The sequence below is a fragment of the Stenella coeruleoalba genome (genome assembly GCF_951394435.1).
Source record: "Stenella coeruleoalba genome assembly, chromosome: 11".
Taxonomy (NCBI): Eukaryota; Metazoa; Chordata; class Mammalia; order Artiodactyla; family Delphinidae; genus Stenella; species Stenella coeruleoalba.
The window spans coordinates 8,669,300-8,685,767 of record NC_137157.1 but is presented as its reverse complement, the minus strand read 5'-3'; the positions used below and the strand labels follow the sequence as shown (position 1 = coordinate 8,685,767).

General features: G+C 43.2%; 1 protein-coding gene across 8 annotated transcripts in view; it reads left to right on the top strand.

Annotated features, from left to right (window-relative positions):
- TNRC6B (trinucleotide repeat containing adaptor 6B) overlaps positions 1 to 16,468 on the top strand; it is a 250,109-nt gene that overhangs the window by 54,242 nt on the left and 179,399 nt on the right. For 3 of the 8 annotated variants that reach the window (XM_079936132.1, XM_079936125.1, XM_079936124.1), the window contains exons 2-4: positions 9,137 to 9,210; positions 13,873 to 14,063; positions 14,776 to 14,866. In XM_079936132.1, the coding sequence (XP_079792258.1) occupies positions 13,945 to 14,063; positions 14,776 to 14,866 (210 nt within the window). In that variant the 5' untranslated portion in view covers positions 9,137 to 9,210; positions 13,873 to 13,944. Of the gene's footprint in view, positions 1 to 9,136; positions 9,211 to 13,872; positions 14,064 to 14,775; positions 14,867 to 16,468 lie in introns of those variants that run through there. The other 5 variants (XM_079936129.1, XM_079936127.1, XM_079936126.1 and 2 more) reach the window with 3 other exon arrangements.

The following is a 16,468-nucleotide window of genomic DNA, read 5'->3' as shown; positions in this document are numbered from 1 at the left end:
ATGCACAGGAACCGAATAGCAAACTCCCATGATTATTGGCAAGGAAAAACTGGCTACGTGGCTGATGTTAAATGTGCTTTTTAAGACAGCCAGATCAAGAAATGTCTGAAGAATTTGAGACTGTAGCAGGGAGATGATTTAGTAGTTAGTAAACACAGCCTTGGGAAGGCCCGGCAAGGCAGTTTCTTGTGAGCCATTTACAGCTTCTAGGAGGAGAGCACAGTGTAGGCGCCAGAGAGGAAAGCCTGACATGGCCTCCAGGGAATGTTGCCGAGGGCAGCAGAGCCTCTTCCACAGGCACAGACGCACCATGGAGTGAGGTGGAGGCTTCTTGTCCCCACCTTGCCCTGCCATTTCTGTCTCTGAGGCTCACGATGGAGGTGAGCCTGGTTGTAGCCAAGATTTTAGGAGTAAGCATTGCTTACTTGGAAGTTACGGCTCTCGAGCCACACATTTCCTTCCTGCCCAGCCCTTGCTTATCCCATTTTCTTTCTCTTTTAAAATTAATGATCCCCCAAATTGTGATCCATGGATCCCTCCTCACCCCCCATCTAGACCCTTTCAGGAGGTACATGAAATCACAATTATTTAATAACATTAAGATGATATATGCCTTTTAAACTCATTCCTGAGTGTACAGTGGAGTTTTCCAGAGGCTGCATGGCATGCGGTACTGCAAAAGGTTGAATGCAAAAGCAGATGTTAGGATACAGCTGTTGTCTGATATTTGCAAAATATTAAAGTCACTTGCAAAAATGTTAAAAAATGGCACTTTTCTCAAATTTTGTATCCTTTAAAATATGGTTTTTAATTTTAAAATGTTAACATAATCATTTGTATGTTTAAATATTTATGAATAAATATTTTAAATTTTTCATAGTTTTAATTTTTAATGTGGTAAATATTGATAATTACAACCCACCTAAACAAAAGCTTTTGGGGGTCCTTAATAATTTTTAAGAATGTAAAGAGACCCTGAGCCGAAAAGGTTTGAGAATCACTGCTTTAGATCCCGTCAATTCCAGCACGAATCTTCGTTTCTCTCTGAAGGCTGCACAGATTGTCTAGCCCACCATTTTCTCTGCATCCTCAAAACTTCTGTGCCACATAGCTTAGTGCTTAGTTTTTGTGGAACTGATTGGAGTGCTAGTTTTCTTATCAACACTTATCAACACTTATCAACAGTGTTAAGACCTCTGAGGACAGGGAGCATAGCTTAAATGAGAGTTTCTTGAGATGTCCACGATGTGTATTGCTGAGCACAGCATAAATAGTTAATGGTTATTCATATTATTATTATCTTCAATATCAATATTAAAATTTCACTTACTGGTTTAATGGAGAACCAATATGCATTTGAAATTTTATGAAGAACCTTCATAGAAATAGCTATTTGATTTTTAAAAAACCTACATAAAATATACAATATGGAAAAAGAATAAAGGCTTTTTGATCATAGATCGTCAATGAATTGGGTACAGAAGCTGAGCGTGTTAATCTGTTTGATTCTTATGTGGCCAATGCTTTCAGTAAAACCTGGCCAGAGGCCCTTGCTCTGAAAACGCTGAGCATGGTGCTGGGCATTTCGTAAGCATCAGGAAAGCTGGTTGAGTTGAATCTGCTGTTCCAGTAGCTGCCTTTGCTGTTCTTGTAGCTGGCAGTCATTATTCCCTACCATCCCGCCCCCATCTCCAAGTGACTTGCAGTGTGTGTAGGTCTTCAGAGGGTAGCTTTACTTTCTGTTAAAGAATTGACATGTTGTCCTGGACTAAGTGAGAGGGCATTAGTTCCATTTGACCAAACTGGATTAGTGGTTGAAGGTGAAGCACGTGCCTTTTTCATCATCCCTGCTTCAGACTGAGTTTGTTTTTTATTAGGCAACCCTCCCTGACTTACAAGATATAATAAATTTAACATCTTTATGCCAGGGTCCTGCTCTCAGTCCCAGAGTTTCTTCACAGCTTCTCCCTGGAAGTCTGTGGGTCCATGCAAGTAGCACACTGCCCCGAGAGCCTAGCATAACTTCACCATGGTGTTTCTAGAACAGAGCATGATAACTGGCAGGTGGCTCATTCACTGAATGAATGAATGGATGGATGGAATCTGTAATGTGGCCTTGGATGTATTGTTTTCTTGTTGTTGTTTGTTTGCTTTTAAATATTTATTTATTTATTTATTTGGTTGTGTGAGGTCTTAGTTGTGGCAGGTGGACTCCTTAGTTGCCGCTCCAGGGCTCCTTAGTTGCGGCTCGCCAGCTCCTTAGTTGTGGCATGCAAACTCTTAGTTGCGGCATGCATTTGGGATCTAGTTCCCTGACCAGGGATCGAACCTGGCCCCCCTGCACTGGGAGTGCAGACTCTTATCCACTGCGCCACCAGGGAAGTCCCCCTGGATATATTGTTACAAGCGATAAGCAGCATCCTTATTTGAGTAAACTAAGAATATTGTATTGAGTTGATTTTCTTTTTCCCCAAAAATGTATGTTTTTATTTCATAAGAGCTTATTGGAATATCCTTTGCACTAGCACTGTTTCAAATGATGGTGATACTGTGATAAAAAGACTTAGCAGTTTCTGCCTTCAGGAAGCTTATGACCTTGTAGTATACACGACATAAACAAGCCTAGTGGAAAAATATACACGGACCAGAGGAAGGACCCATCCAGAGAGGAATCAAGACAAACTTCATAGGAAAGGTTTCCCTTTTCTTGCATCTTGAAGGTTGAGAAGAAATTTGCCCTGTGAGTGGGAAGGAGTCCAAGGGGAAACAGCATGTACAAAGTCACAGGCACACAAAGCCATGTGGTGCTTAAGGGAAATTGAAAGCAATGTGGTTTTGTGAAATGAAGCTGAGAGGAGAATGGATCCTGGGCTTTATACCACGCAGTGGGAATTAGATTTCATCTTGAAGATGGATGAGAGACATTGCAAAGGCACTGTGGTTTTGCACTTTACAACGGTAATTCTAATGGCAGTGGGGGTGGGGTGGGTCTTGAGGGTAAAAAAATCAATTAAAAAACAAATGGAATAAATCTGGTGAGAAACTATGCTGGAACTAAGGCAGTGACAGTAGGAATAGGGAAGAAAGTACCTGTTGAAATATTTGGGGATTAGAACTGACAGAGTTTAGTGAGAGCAAGATGCTGCTGATGGTCCCAGATTTTTATTTGAGTGGGACGCTAGGATTCTGTAGAGAGGCAGATTACTTTGTGTCATTACGTTGCGTTTTTATTTGAGTGGGATGCTAGGATTCTGTAGAGAGGCGAATTATTTTGTGTCATTACGTGGCGTTTTAGGGACCTGTGGAACATGGGGTACAGAAGTCCACTGACATTAGGAAGCTCTATAGATGGCTTTGAAGATTGTAAGAAAGAGGAGCCCTAGAGAGAGATTTGGGAGCCATCAAGATATAGCTAGTAGTTAAATCGGTGGGAGAGAATAAGGACATGAGTTTGTATCAGCGGTCTCCAGTCTTTTTGGCACCAGGGACCGGTTTTGTGCAAGACAATTTTTCCACGGACTGGTGTAGGGGGATGGTTCAGGTGGTAATGCGAGCGACGGGGAGCGGCGGGGAGCAGCAGATGAAGCTTCGCTCGCTCGCCTGCCGCTCACCTCCTGCTGTGCGGCCCGGTTCCTAACGTCGCGGACCGGCATCTGTCCATGGCCCGGGGGTTGGGGACCCCTGGTTTATAATAAAAAGAAAAAGGGAGGATGAATTCCCGAGGAACATACCAATAATGAAAGAACAAGTAGAGAAAGACTGTCCAGCAAAAGAGACTGGAAGGAAATGGTCTAAGTCAAGATAGCAAAACTGATGCATTTGGCCTCTTCTGTGGGATAAAGGGACTAAATATGGTCCATATCAGTTTGAGCATCAGAACTAGGCTCAATCCTTGAAGACAGGAATTGAGTTGGATTCCTTTACCACAACACCTGTCCTCCAACCCTCCATGTACAGAAGCAGCAGCTTCTTACCCAGCAACACTCTGCCCATGGTGAGAACCTGAAAATCAACAGTATTGACAGGGGCCTTGGGCTGGCTGCAAACCTAGGGAGACAGGGGGACCCAGACACAGCCAAGGGACCAGGAACTAAAGCAAGGTGCCCCTGGCCTAGCGACGGGATCTGCAGTATCCTTAACATCAAGATAGGAAAGGAGCTCCCAAATGACAAGGGTTTCAGGTCATTCTAATTTTTAAATGCCAAAGAGAGGTTAAAGCAAAAAATTCAATGATATCCACTGTATTTGACAACAGAGAGTGATAGGGAAAGAAACCAAATTTTGATGCTTAGCAAGTGTATGAGAGATAAGGACACTGACACCACAAATAAAAACGTCTTCTTTTTTAAAAAATTAATTAATTAGGGCTTCCCTGGTGGCTCAGTGGTTGAGAGTCCGCCTGCCGATGCAGGGGACGCGGGTTCGTGCCCCGGTCTGGGAAGATCCCACATGCTGCGGAGCGGCTGGGCCCGTGAGCCATGGCTGCTGGGCCTGCGCATCCGGAGCGTGTGCTCCACAACGGGAGAGGCCACGGCAGTGAGCGGCCCGCATGCTGCTATATATATATATATATATATATATATATATATATATATATATACACACACACACACACACATTTATTTATTTATTTATTTATTTATTTATTTATGGCTGTGTTGGGTCTTCGTTGCTGCGTGCAGGCTTTCTCTAGTTGCGGCGAGTGGGGCCTACTCTTTGTTGCGGTGCACGGGCTTCTCATTGCAGTGGCTTCTCTTGTTGTGGAGCACAGGCTCTAGGCACGTGGGCTTCAGTAGTTGTGGCTCACAGGCTTCAGTAGTTGTGACTCGTGGGCTCTAGAGCACAGGCTCAGTAGTTGTGGCACACGGGCTTTGTTGCTCCACGGCATGTGGGATCTTCCCGGACCAGGGCTCGAACCCATGTCCCCTACATTGGCAGGCAGATTCTCAACCACTGAGCCACCAGGGAAGTCCCAAAAGCTTCTTTTTTAAGAGCTTGAGTAAGAGAGGAAAGAGGGGATGGAGGGTGCAGAAGTTGGAGGAAATTTTAGGATTAAAGGGGATGTTTTTAGGAGTGGGCAGACTTGAACATTTTTACAGAATTTCCAAAGTGTTGAACTGAAGTAGAAGTGATCGGAAACTGGAAAGCATTTCCAGATCTTGGAACAATAACAACCCTCAGGTATTGGTGGCTAAATAAACCCATTGACCTGTAGCAGAACAGCTTCCACCTGCGCTCCTTAGACTTTTGACTTTATCATTGGTGTTAATTAAATAGGTTCCTTTTTGCCCACTTGGGCTGGGTGCCCCGCTTATAGAGCTGGATGTGTGGTACCCTCCCATCTGCCCAGAATCTCCTGGTCTATGCTTGCCTCCTGGGAATACCTTCCTGGGCTTCTTTGCTGGTGTTTTGCTCCACCCTCACATCTGCTGCCTCACTTAAGGCATCTCTTCCGGACATCTTGCTTGAAGTTAGGCCAGTCGCCAACAAGGTAGACAGTCAGGGTTTTCAGTGTTATTTGTGATTCACTTAAAAGTTTACAGGTATATTCTTAATAATCTGCATCTCAAGAATCATGACGGTTATCAAACAGATAACAGTGGTGAGTCCTGGGAAGACCAGGGAAGGGAGAGAGAGGACCATGGTCAAGGGCTTTATTCATATTGCTTGAGTTTTTTTGAAATGAGAATTGAAACTAAATTTAAAAGAATCATGCTAAACAACCAAGTTTGAAAATTAAAACTTTATCATATCAGAGGTGTTATTAGTAAATATAGTTTATTGACTTTGTATTTCTTTCAACCATGTGAAAGATTTCAGTTCTAATTACATCTGTGAGTTTAGTTCCATACTTAACTGTGGAGGAGCTCTTGAAGCCTACTTGAAGTTTTGCAGGGCCTGGGAATTGATTTAGTCCAAGATCCACTGAACCTTCTCACCCCTCTGTGTGAATTTCAAGGCCAATCTGGTTATTCTGCAAGAGAATAGAGAAAACTGGAGCAGTTCAAATAGTTTACTGCCGTGGCTACACATGCTCAGATGGAAGGATTGCAGTGTAGTTCTGAACATTTCAAAATGATGTTTGGAAGGAATTTGCCATTACTCATACCTTAGAAGGAAATTAGTGCTGTAGATAACTTCAACTAGATAATTTTAAATGTTGATTTTAGAATAAAATTTTGTTTATCTTGAATATGAGTGCATCTGATACAGAGGTTTACAGCCCTGCAGAGAAAGTAATGAAGCTGTCCTGTAAAAACTGGTTTCCAGAGTACTTGGAAAACTGCCCAGTTCCCCCCGCCTGCCTCTCCTCTGTTTTAACTCCTTTTCCATCACTGACCACCGGCAAGCGTCCGGGACCAACTGCCAAGCAGGCAAAGGACAGAGCTGGCCAGTGTCCTAAGCTTGTCTGTTAGCAAGATATGTAATAATGGGCTACTTTATGAAGTTGGTATAGAATTTAGACTACTGATAAGTCTGGAGAAGAATGTTTAGCCGGGGCAGAAACTAACCACAATAGAGAACTGAAAATTAGTCGGTCTTATCTTGATAGTCTGCAGTTGAGAAAAAGTTAAGAATCCTGTCTTTCTCTGAGGTGCTGAGCGTCACACGTAACCACAAGGTTTACATCCTCTGTGAGGGCCAGGCCCATCTTGGAAGTTGCAACTAGCTTCTTCATCTTTCCCCAGTGCAGTGTGGAAGCGTCCACACTGCAGTACTGAGTTATTGGAATCACGTCAGGATTCAGTTCAGCTTATGTTTATTGAACTCCTACCCGATACCAAATTCAAAGTTAATGTAAGACATAGATAGTCCTTGTTGTCAGAGAGTTCTGTTGTGTGAAGAAAACAGACCCATGGATATTACCAGTATTATATGGTATTTCTCAGAGGAGGAACACTTAGTGCAACCAGGAAGGGTACAGGAAGCTTTCGGGAGCTAACACCTGAGGCAGATCTTAAAGGAGGAGTAGAAGGGGGACCTCCCTGGCGGTCCAGTGGTAAAGAATCCACCTTCCAATGCAGGGGACGTGGGTTGGATCCCTGGTCGGGGAACTAAGATCCCACATGCCACAGGGCAACTAAGCCCACATGCTGCAACTACTGAGCTCACATGCCTCAACTAGAGAGCCCGTGCGCCACACCTAGAGAGAAGCCCTCGCACCTCAACGAAGATCCCACATGCCGCAACTAAGACCCGATGCGGCCAAAAATAGATAAATAAATAGCACCCCTTATTAAAAAAAAAAAAGAGGAGTAGAAGGGAATTAGGCACAGGGCCCTCAGAGACGTTAGTGAGCGAGGAAACCCTGTGCAGTCCATGTGACTAGAATGTGAAGTGACGATGGGGCTAGAGAGATCTTGAATTTAACCCTAAGGGTAGTGGGTAGGTATTGACTGAATTTTGGCAGTGGTATGCTCAAAGGTCAAATTGGCTTTTTAGAAAGGAAGATTGCTGGGATAATAGTGTGTATAAAAGAAGGGTAAAGATAATAATTAAAATGTCACTAATATCACAACACCATTCCATCTGAGATTTATTTATTCAAACACTTAAAAAAATAAGCTAAGGTGGAGATGATGAGAGATAAGAGAGCAGCAAGATGCTTTAGAGATTCAGTAAAACACTACCTCAAATGTAGGACTAAAGCTATAATTTATAATCCGTAGCCATGGGAAATGGAATGTGCTTTCTTGGACAGAAACATTAAGTTGATTGTGAAATCAACTAGGGGGCCAGTTGAAATCAGCTAGGGGGCCAGCTTCCAAATAGTGACCATCTTTCTGACGACAGTGTAGCATGTTGAGCAGAATATCCTTCTAGCATTTGTTCCTGCCATTATAAAATGAAGGGACTGGCCTGGGATCTCTCAATGTCTAATAAATGGCTGTCATTTCATGTATATTTGTATATATATGAGTATATATTTCACATATATATAAAGAGAGAAACATTCCATCATGAAATAACATTTTCACTGCACTTATTAGCAACTTGCTGTCATCTGATTTGATTTTGAAGAGGCCATTCGAGCAATTAATTAGAAACAGATTGGAGCGGAGCAAGAGTAGGCCCAGGAACACCAGCTAAGAGCCCTCCACAAGTAAGAAATGATGACAACAATGAAAATGAAGAGTTATGGGGCTTCCCTGGTGGCGCAGTGGTTGAGAGTCCGCCTGCTGATGCAGGGGACACGGGTTCGTGCCCTGGTCCGGGAAGATCCCGTGTGCCGCGGAGTGGCTGGGCCCGTGAACCATGGCCGCTGAGCCTGCGCGTCCGGAGCCTGTGCTCCGCAATGGGAGAGGCCACAGCAGTGAGAGGCCCGTGTACCGCAAAACAAACAAACAAACAAACAAAAAAAAATTATGTGTGGATCTGAGATACATATTGTGAAAGCAGGAATGACAGGACCTGCTGATGGACTGTGAGAGGACTGGGGTGGGGTGAGAAATCCAGGATGACTCTGAGGTTCTGACCCAGGCACCTGGGTGGAGGATGATACCCCCTCCTTATTTTTTTTGGCGGTGCTACATGGCATGCCAGATCTTAGTTCCCTGACCAGGGATCGAAATCGTGCCCCCTGCAGTGGAAGCACGGAGTCTTAACCACTGGACCGCCAGGGAAGTCCCAGTTATACCCTTGATTGAGACAGTGGAGACAGGAGAATGGGGTCCGGGGGTGGTACGGGCCGGAGGGGATGAAGAGTGCAGTTTGGGATGTATTGAATCTACAGTGATTATGAGACATCCTCATGTCAAATGGAGAAGTTGAAAAGGCAATTTGGTATTTTTTGGTAGAAAAAATGAGTTAAATAAATAATAAAGGTTTAACATAGGTTGTCATGTTTCTTCAGAAAGTATTTCAGTTCACATTCTTAAAAACCATTCACCTTTATAGAGCATGTGGCTGGTGCCCTGCCCTGTATTAAGTGTTTTACACATATTTCATTTAAACTTCCAAAGAACCCTATGAGGAAGATGCTGTTATTGCTCCCAATGTTGAATGAGGAAGCTGAGGCTTGAGCTGTTAGGCCACTGGCCTAAGCGTCAGTAGCTGGTAGGTGGAGAAGCCTGGATTTGTACCATGGCATCTTGCTGTGAGCATGAGGCTCATTGTTATTTTCTTCTCTTTTCAGGGTTTTGGTTTTTGCACTGAATGTAGTCTAGACTCATCTTCACGGGCTTGTGTTGCCCCAGGATACTGTCAAAGGTAAGTTTTAAAAATCTATTTCCACCGTGTATTGACAGTGAAATGAGAGTCTTCATCTTAAAAAGAAGAAAAGTACGTTTTGACATTAATGCTTCTTTCCAGAGCTCTTACAGAAGGGTATTTAAAGTGGCCATCACACAAGCCCTTTTGCATTTCCACTTCACTAGGTCCCTTTAAAAACACCTGTATTTCGTTTGATACTGACATTTGGTGCCTCATCCTTTTATGAAGCTAGAATTTGTTCTTAGATTTAGCAGTTTCACAGTTTTACGTGAGTGTAGCCTCGCTTCTCTGCCTCCGGTCCCTCCCCCCTCCGGTCTGTAGTCCCCGCACTGCCAGAGTCAGCGTCTAACGATAGATTTGCTCACGTCGCACCTTTGCTTAAACAGCTCTCGTGGCTCCCGGTCAATGCAGATGTCATCCTACAAACCCCTCCAAAACCTAATCCCAAACAACGTTTCTGGCTTCTTTTTTAATAAACCCCTATCTGTGAACCTTACCAGACCATGTTCTGTTCCCCAGACATGAAGTTATTTTTCACAGCTTTGTGCTTTAATGGATGCTCTTCTCTTTGCTTAGATTTTGGAAGAGGGGAGAGGAATGCAACTATTTACTCTTCCTTCTTGTACTCTCCTGGCAGAAATTCTTTTTCATCTGTGTTCTAAGAGCACCCGTTGTTGTTACAGCAATGAAGCATTCGTTATTTTAAGAGTTATTTGTATCTGTCTCCTTTACTACTCTGTAAACCCTTTGAGAATTCTTGGAAAGGAACTGTTTTTGTAGTGCCTACTGGCTGCTTCTGGACACCTTGCTGAGTGCTATACGTATATTATTTTTTTTAACTAATTAATTAATTTATATATTTTTATTTTTGGCTGCGTTGACTCTTCACTGCTGCACGTGGGCTTTCTCTAGTTGCGGTGAGTGGGGGCTACTCTTCGTTGTGGTGTTCGGGCTTCTCGTTGCAGTGGCTTCTCTTGTTGAGGAGCACGGGCTCTAGGTGCACAGGCTTCAGTAGTTGTGGCACGTGGGCTTAGTTGCTCTGCGGAATGTGGGATCTTCCCGGACCAGGGCTTGAACCCGTGTCCCTTGCATTGGCAGGTGGATTCTTAACCACTGCGCCACCAGGGAAGTCCTATTATTTAACTTCATTCTTGTAACACCTCCTCTGACCAGTTTTATAGATGAAAATAATGAAGATTAGAAAGTTAAGTAACTTGCTCAAGATTATACAGCTAAGAAATGACAAAGAATAATGGTTCTGCTCCTTCAAAGCCAAAGCTCATTCTACTACACCACACTAGCCCAGCACCATCTGGCATGTGGTGGGGACCCAGTAAATATTTATTGAATAAATACCTATTGCAATTTAAACAAAAAAGGCTTTAGTTGATTAATTCAGTCATTCTTACATAGAAATTTATTGGATACTTATTAAATGCTGGGTACACAGTTTTACGTAATCTGTTAATACAGAGATTAATGAGAAATAGTGTCTGGTATCAAAGCGTTGATAATCTAATAGGAGAGGCATTAATGTAAGTAAATAAATCCAATACAGTGTTACAGATCTTGTAGTAAAATTCAAACAAGATCCACTGGGAACACTGAGGAAGGAATCACCAGTTCTGCCTAGAGGTGAGACAGGAATTACTTTATAAAAGCTGAGTCTCGAATGAGAAGTAGGGAGAGGAAAGACCAAGGGAGTAACATGAATAAAAACATGGAAACCTGAAACAATCTGGCATATTTGGGAAGCTGTAAGTAGTTCACTATGGCTGGAACAAAGTGAACAAAGAGACCTTGGCCGATGGTGCTGGAGAGACAGGTGAGGGCTGGATCCTGGAGGACTTTGAAAATATGAACATATTTGCCAACTTCTTTAGAGAAGCTCGAGCACAGAGGCTGCATGACGTTACTCGTATTTGCTCGTTAACGTCTGCTGAGGCCTGTCCTGTGTGTGCTGAAGCACTGTGCCAGGTCAAGACTATCATCGGTCACCTACTTTATTCACCTTCGTTTTTGTCAAAAGGGCAGTAAAACTGATTTAGACCCTTAGACACAACTATAAGCCACGACTTCAAACAAGAATGTCTTAGAGGCTTTCTCAAGAAACACATTGAAAAACATTAAGGATAGTTCAAAATCAACCAAAAAAAAAAAAGAGAGAGCAAATTAAGGACATCAGTATGACATTTAGTGAGAAACCTCTCAATTTCCATTTCCCCTTTGAATTGCCTATATAAGCCTAGAACAAACTATTTAAACATAGAACTTCACTGGTTTTATAGCACATGTGCTGTTTGAAATTCAGCTGCCTTGCAGCTTATATGCAGCAAATAATGGTTGTACTCGCTAAATATCTAAAAGGCCTGTATGAAGAAAGTCTCTTTTCCCTAAAGTCTAATCATTGCCTCAGCCATGTCTGCTTAGGAAAAGCTGTGCCTGCATAATTCAAGGTCAGGCAGCAGCCTTCTGTGCTTTGAAGCCACCCAAGCCTGATAATGCCCTATTGCCTTTGCTGAGGCCAGCACAGCTGGCATTTGCTTGCTAGGCCAGAGTGGCTGATGTATGCTGAGGCCACTTGCACAGCTGACATTTAGATGAGCTTTCAGTGCCACCACCACCACTGCTGCCGCCACGACCAGTTGTGGCTTGTTGCTTTGCTGAGGCCGGTGAAGCCCCCAAGCCTTTGCTCAGGCTTCTCTGCCTGGTGCATGCAGCCTTGTCTCTATAGAAACAGCCACATACCTGAAGACAGAGTTGCCATAACTACAGTTACACTAAGGTCAAAATACAGTGTGGCCTATGCTTTATAAAATTGTCTTTTTTTTTTAAATTTATTTTATTTTTGTCTGCGTTGGGTCTTCATTGCTGTGCACAGGCTTTTCTCTAGTTGAGGCGAGCGGGGGCTATGCCTCGTTGCGGTGCACGGCCTTCTCATTGCGGTGGCTTCTCTTGTTGTGGAGCACGGGCTCTAGGCACGTGGGCTTTAGTAGTTGTGGCTTGCGGGCTCTAGAACGCAGGCTCAGTGGTTGTGGCATATGGGCTTAGTTGCTCCACGGCATGTGGGATCTTCCCAGACGAGGGCTCGAACCCGTGTCCCCTGCATTGGCAGGTGGATTCTTAACCACTGTGCCACCAGGGAAGCCCCCCTATGCTTTATAAACTTCTAATTTAGCCTCAGTAGTTAAAAGCTAGTATATAACTGTAAAAACTCATGTGGACTAATGTAAACCTCTATAAGGTCAAAGCACTTTGCCCCCTCACAAAAGACCAAGGCCCAGAGTCCTGGGCCCAACAGAAGCCTCAGAAATTTCATGTGTATTTTTCTCCCCAAATTTTGCCTCATGTCTATTAATCAAGACTCTAGTCTCATGTGCCAGATTTAGGTCTTTGAGAGATCTAATAAATAGCACCTTTTCCCTAGGCTGAGTTCTATACCATTGAGAAATAGAAGAGTAGGGCATTTGGGAGACCAAAATATCATCTTTATTACTAATAAAGCTGTTTTGGAGAATGCAGCTTACATCTACGGGCAAGAGTCTTAACAGTGAAGCTCAGAATTCAGCAGACTTACCTGTCACAGGTTTACGTGAGGGACCTGTATTGATGGGTATGAGAGTGGAGCACAATGCGTGCTCCTGAGGGACAGCTGGCTTCCGAAGGTAAGAGACAGAAGGGGCTGAGCTCACATACCTTGTTTCTCCTTCTGAACTCACCATTCAGATAAGATCCTGCACCTCCACTGGGGTGGAATGTGTGGATGGAGTGGAGCCAGGAGTGAAACCTCAGGAGAGGGGAAGAAGCGTTCTTCTTTCCAGCGCATTCAAACGAAAACGGCACAGAAATAATGGGGGTGTCTTTTCTGGTCAGCTATGCCTGTAATGTATCATCTATGAAATACAATCTCTATTTCAGTAAAGCAGAACGAGAACTTAAAAGACTTTTGTGAAGCAATTTGTATACCAGATCTTCCTAGTTAATGTTATCGAGTTTTTCCAGTGCTGTCAATTTAGTTTTTATAGAAAGAGTAATTCTGCTTTTGCACAACTGTCATAAACAGGTGAGGGACAAAACCAACTGGAGAAAGCCTGTTTCACTTTCTGTGAGCTTCACCTGTGTATTTTACAGAGGGAATGGACAGTGTCAGTTCACGCGGAGTGAGTGAATTGGTGTTGGTTAAGGGGCTTCCACTGTACCAATTTTACATTTCGTTACATAAATACACATTGCTTCCCAAAAAACCTTATTAGGTGAGCACAGTAGGTATTTCGATACCCTTTCCCACCCAACAGGTAAGGAAACAGATTTCCAGAAATATTCAATACCTTTTTGGCCTTAGGTCTTGGTTATTGAGAAGCCTACACCAGAACGAGTTTGCGAGGTCCCCAAACCTGCTGTATTCATAAAGATTTCTCTGCACACCAAAAGGATTCACTGTCAAACGTCTTTTTAGCTTTCATATTTTGTAGCTATGAGCCCTTTGAAATATTTGAAAGGCTTTGAAATATTCATACCTGTATTATAATGGAGATTTGCTTTGTATCAGTTTGAGTACTTATTCCTTAATAATTACGTACTTAGTGAATTAATTTGAATGTTGCATAAACTTTTAGTAGTTTCTTTTTGGTACTTTTTTTTTTTTTTTTTTTTTTGCAGTACGTGGGCCTCTCACTGTTGTGGCCTCTCCCATTGCGGAGCACAGGCTCCAGACGCGCAGCCTCAGCGGCCATGGCTCATGGGCCCAGCCGCTCCACGGCATGTGGGATCCCCTTGGACTGGGGCACGAACCCGTGTCCCCTGCATCGGCAGGCGGACTCTCAACCACTGCGCCACCAGGGAAGCCCCTGGTACATTTTAATTCATAAACTTTTAACACTTTTATTGGACTCATCTTCTTCTTAGAGGAAAAATTACTACTTTTTATTCTCTTGCCCTATGAATAGTCTGTTCTCATATAAAAATAAATTAACTGACATTTATTTTATTAAGCAGATTTTCTTAAAATAAAAAGGTGGGATCAACCATTAGAGTACACCTTAATTTCAGTTATAAAATACCATAAATGTTGAACATAAATTATAAACCCAAGAAACCCCGATACTTTCAATAGCCTAGCCTAATAGCCAGACAGTATGACCTGCTACAGCATAATTGGTCCCCTAGTCTACTTAGGTCGGCCTCTTTTCTGACAGGTCAGTGTTTGTACTGTATGAATTGCTGAAGATTTTCACTATTACCTCTGCCAAAAGTCAAAAAGAGGAAAGACATCTAGAACTGTTTAATATTCCAGTGTCTTAAACCTGTCCTAATTATTCTCCCCTAAGGTGGGGAAAACTCTCTCCCTACCTCTCTCCCTCCTTTCTTATCTAGGATGCATGTGTATACAGACACACACACACACACACACACACACACACGTGCACGTGCGCACACACATTACTTAAGGTCATTGCTTCACAGTATCTATGGTCTCAGTGACAGAATTTCAGTATAGTCTGAGAAAACAGATTTTCACACTGAATTCCTTATGTGTTTTTTTTCTCTTCTTACCTCTTTTAGGCAGTATTTGTGTGTTTCTGCAGAGTTTTGCACAGAGTCTGTTCCCATGCAGACCAATGAGGGAGAAGTATCGGAAGAAAGCAGTTCCAAGGTCAGTGAATTACTAAAGGTGCAAATAATTTGAGCAGAAATTAAACAACAGGAGCAGTGATTGAATAGAGTGGGTGTTATGTTTTAGGTGAATTTAGAAATTTGATTGATTTAAATTAGAACCTAACCTAAGATTGAGAGGAGTTTGTTTCTTCTCACTACCCGTTTTTGTTACACTCGGTGACAAATTTAAAACAAATTTTTCTGAACTCATAGAAAAATTTATGATTCATTTGTAGACTACTTTAAGGTTTTATTATGCAAGTTGTATATACTTATTTTAAAAATTAAAACAAATCAGAAGTGTATAAGGTAAAAGGTAAAACTCTGTCCCTTATTCCTGCTACACAGAGGTATCACTGATAATTTTTTAGACACTTTTTTTTTTTTTTTTTTGTGGTACGCGGCCCTCTCACTGTTGTGGCCTCTCCCGTTGGGGAGCACAGGCTCCAGATGCGCAGGCTCAGCAGCCATGGCTCACGGGCGCAGCCGCTCTGCGGCATGTGGGATCTTCCCGGACCGGGGCACGAACCTGTGTCCCCTGCATCAGCAGGCGGACTCTCAACCACTGCGCCACCAGGGAAGCCCTTTAGACACTTTTAATTATAAATTTTTAAATGGTAATTGGTTCGGTTTTTCAAGCTAAAGCTTAAATGAGTGCTATCATTGTCACCTGTGTATAAGTAGTTATGTATGTGTTTATCTATATCTGTATATATCTGGCTTCATGTCCAGAGTCTCCTTGGCTGTTTCTCTTCCTGGTTATACGGAACCCTCGGTATCACTTTCACATCCCTCTTTCTCCTGTCAAAATTGTCTCCTGTCCCTCCCTGGGAGCTCTGAGGGTATCTCACACTGTGTCCTGGACAGTGCCCAGCATGTTATCTGCTCTGAACCCTCCTGAGGGCTGTCCCTTTTCTGCTGCCACTGCTACTGGTACTCTGTGTGGGAAAGCTTATTCTTTCACCAGAGCAAAAGTGGAGAGGGGTTAGATGTCACCGGGAACCTCCAAAGCATCATGCTAATTGGAAGAAGCCAGGCACAAAAGGTCGCATATTGTGTGATTCCATTTATATGAAACATGTAGAATAGATAAATCCGTAAACAGAACACAGACTGGTGGTTGCCAGGGATTGGCTGAGGGGAAGGGGAATGAGGAGTGACTGCTTAATGGGTATGGGGTTTCTGTTTGGGGTGATGAAAATGTTTTGGAACTCAATAGAGGTGGTGGTTGTACGACATTGTAAATATACCAGATGCCCCTGGATTGTTCATTTTCTGTTATGTGGATTTCACATCAATAAATTATTAAAAAAGACGTCTGTGGGTTCCCATCAGATCAGTCCTCGCTGCCTATTGGCCTCATACAACAAACACTTCACCAAGTTTTAGAGAGGCCGCCCCCGTCTCTGCTCTGTTGGGCTTTGTGGGCTGGGCTTCAGAGAAGCACGGTTTGTGCCCTGAGTCTCAGGGTCCCTTGTGAAAGATGCTTCAGCTTCTTTCTGAATCCCCCCTCACTGCAGTCCATGTGTTAGGTAGAAGGACAGATGTCATCCTGTCTTCTTGTTTGTTTTTTTCCCCCTCACCAGATCTCTTCCTTCTT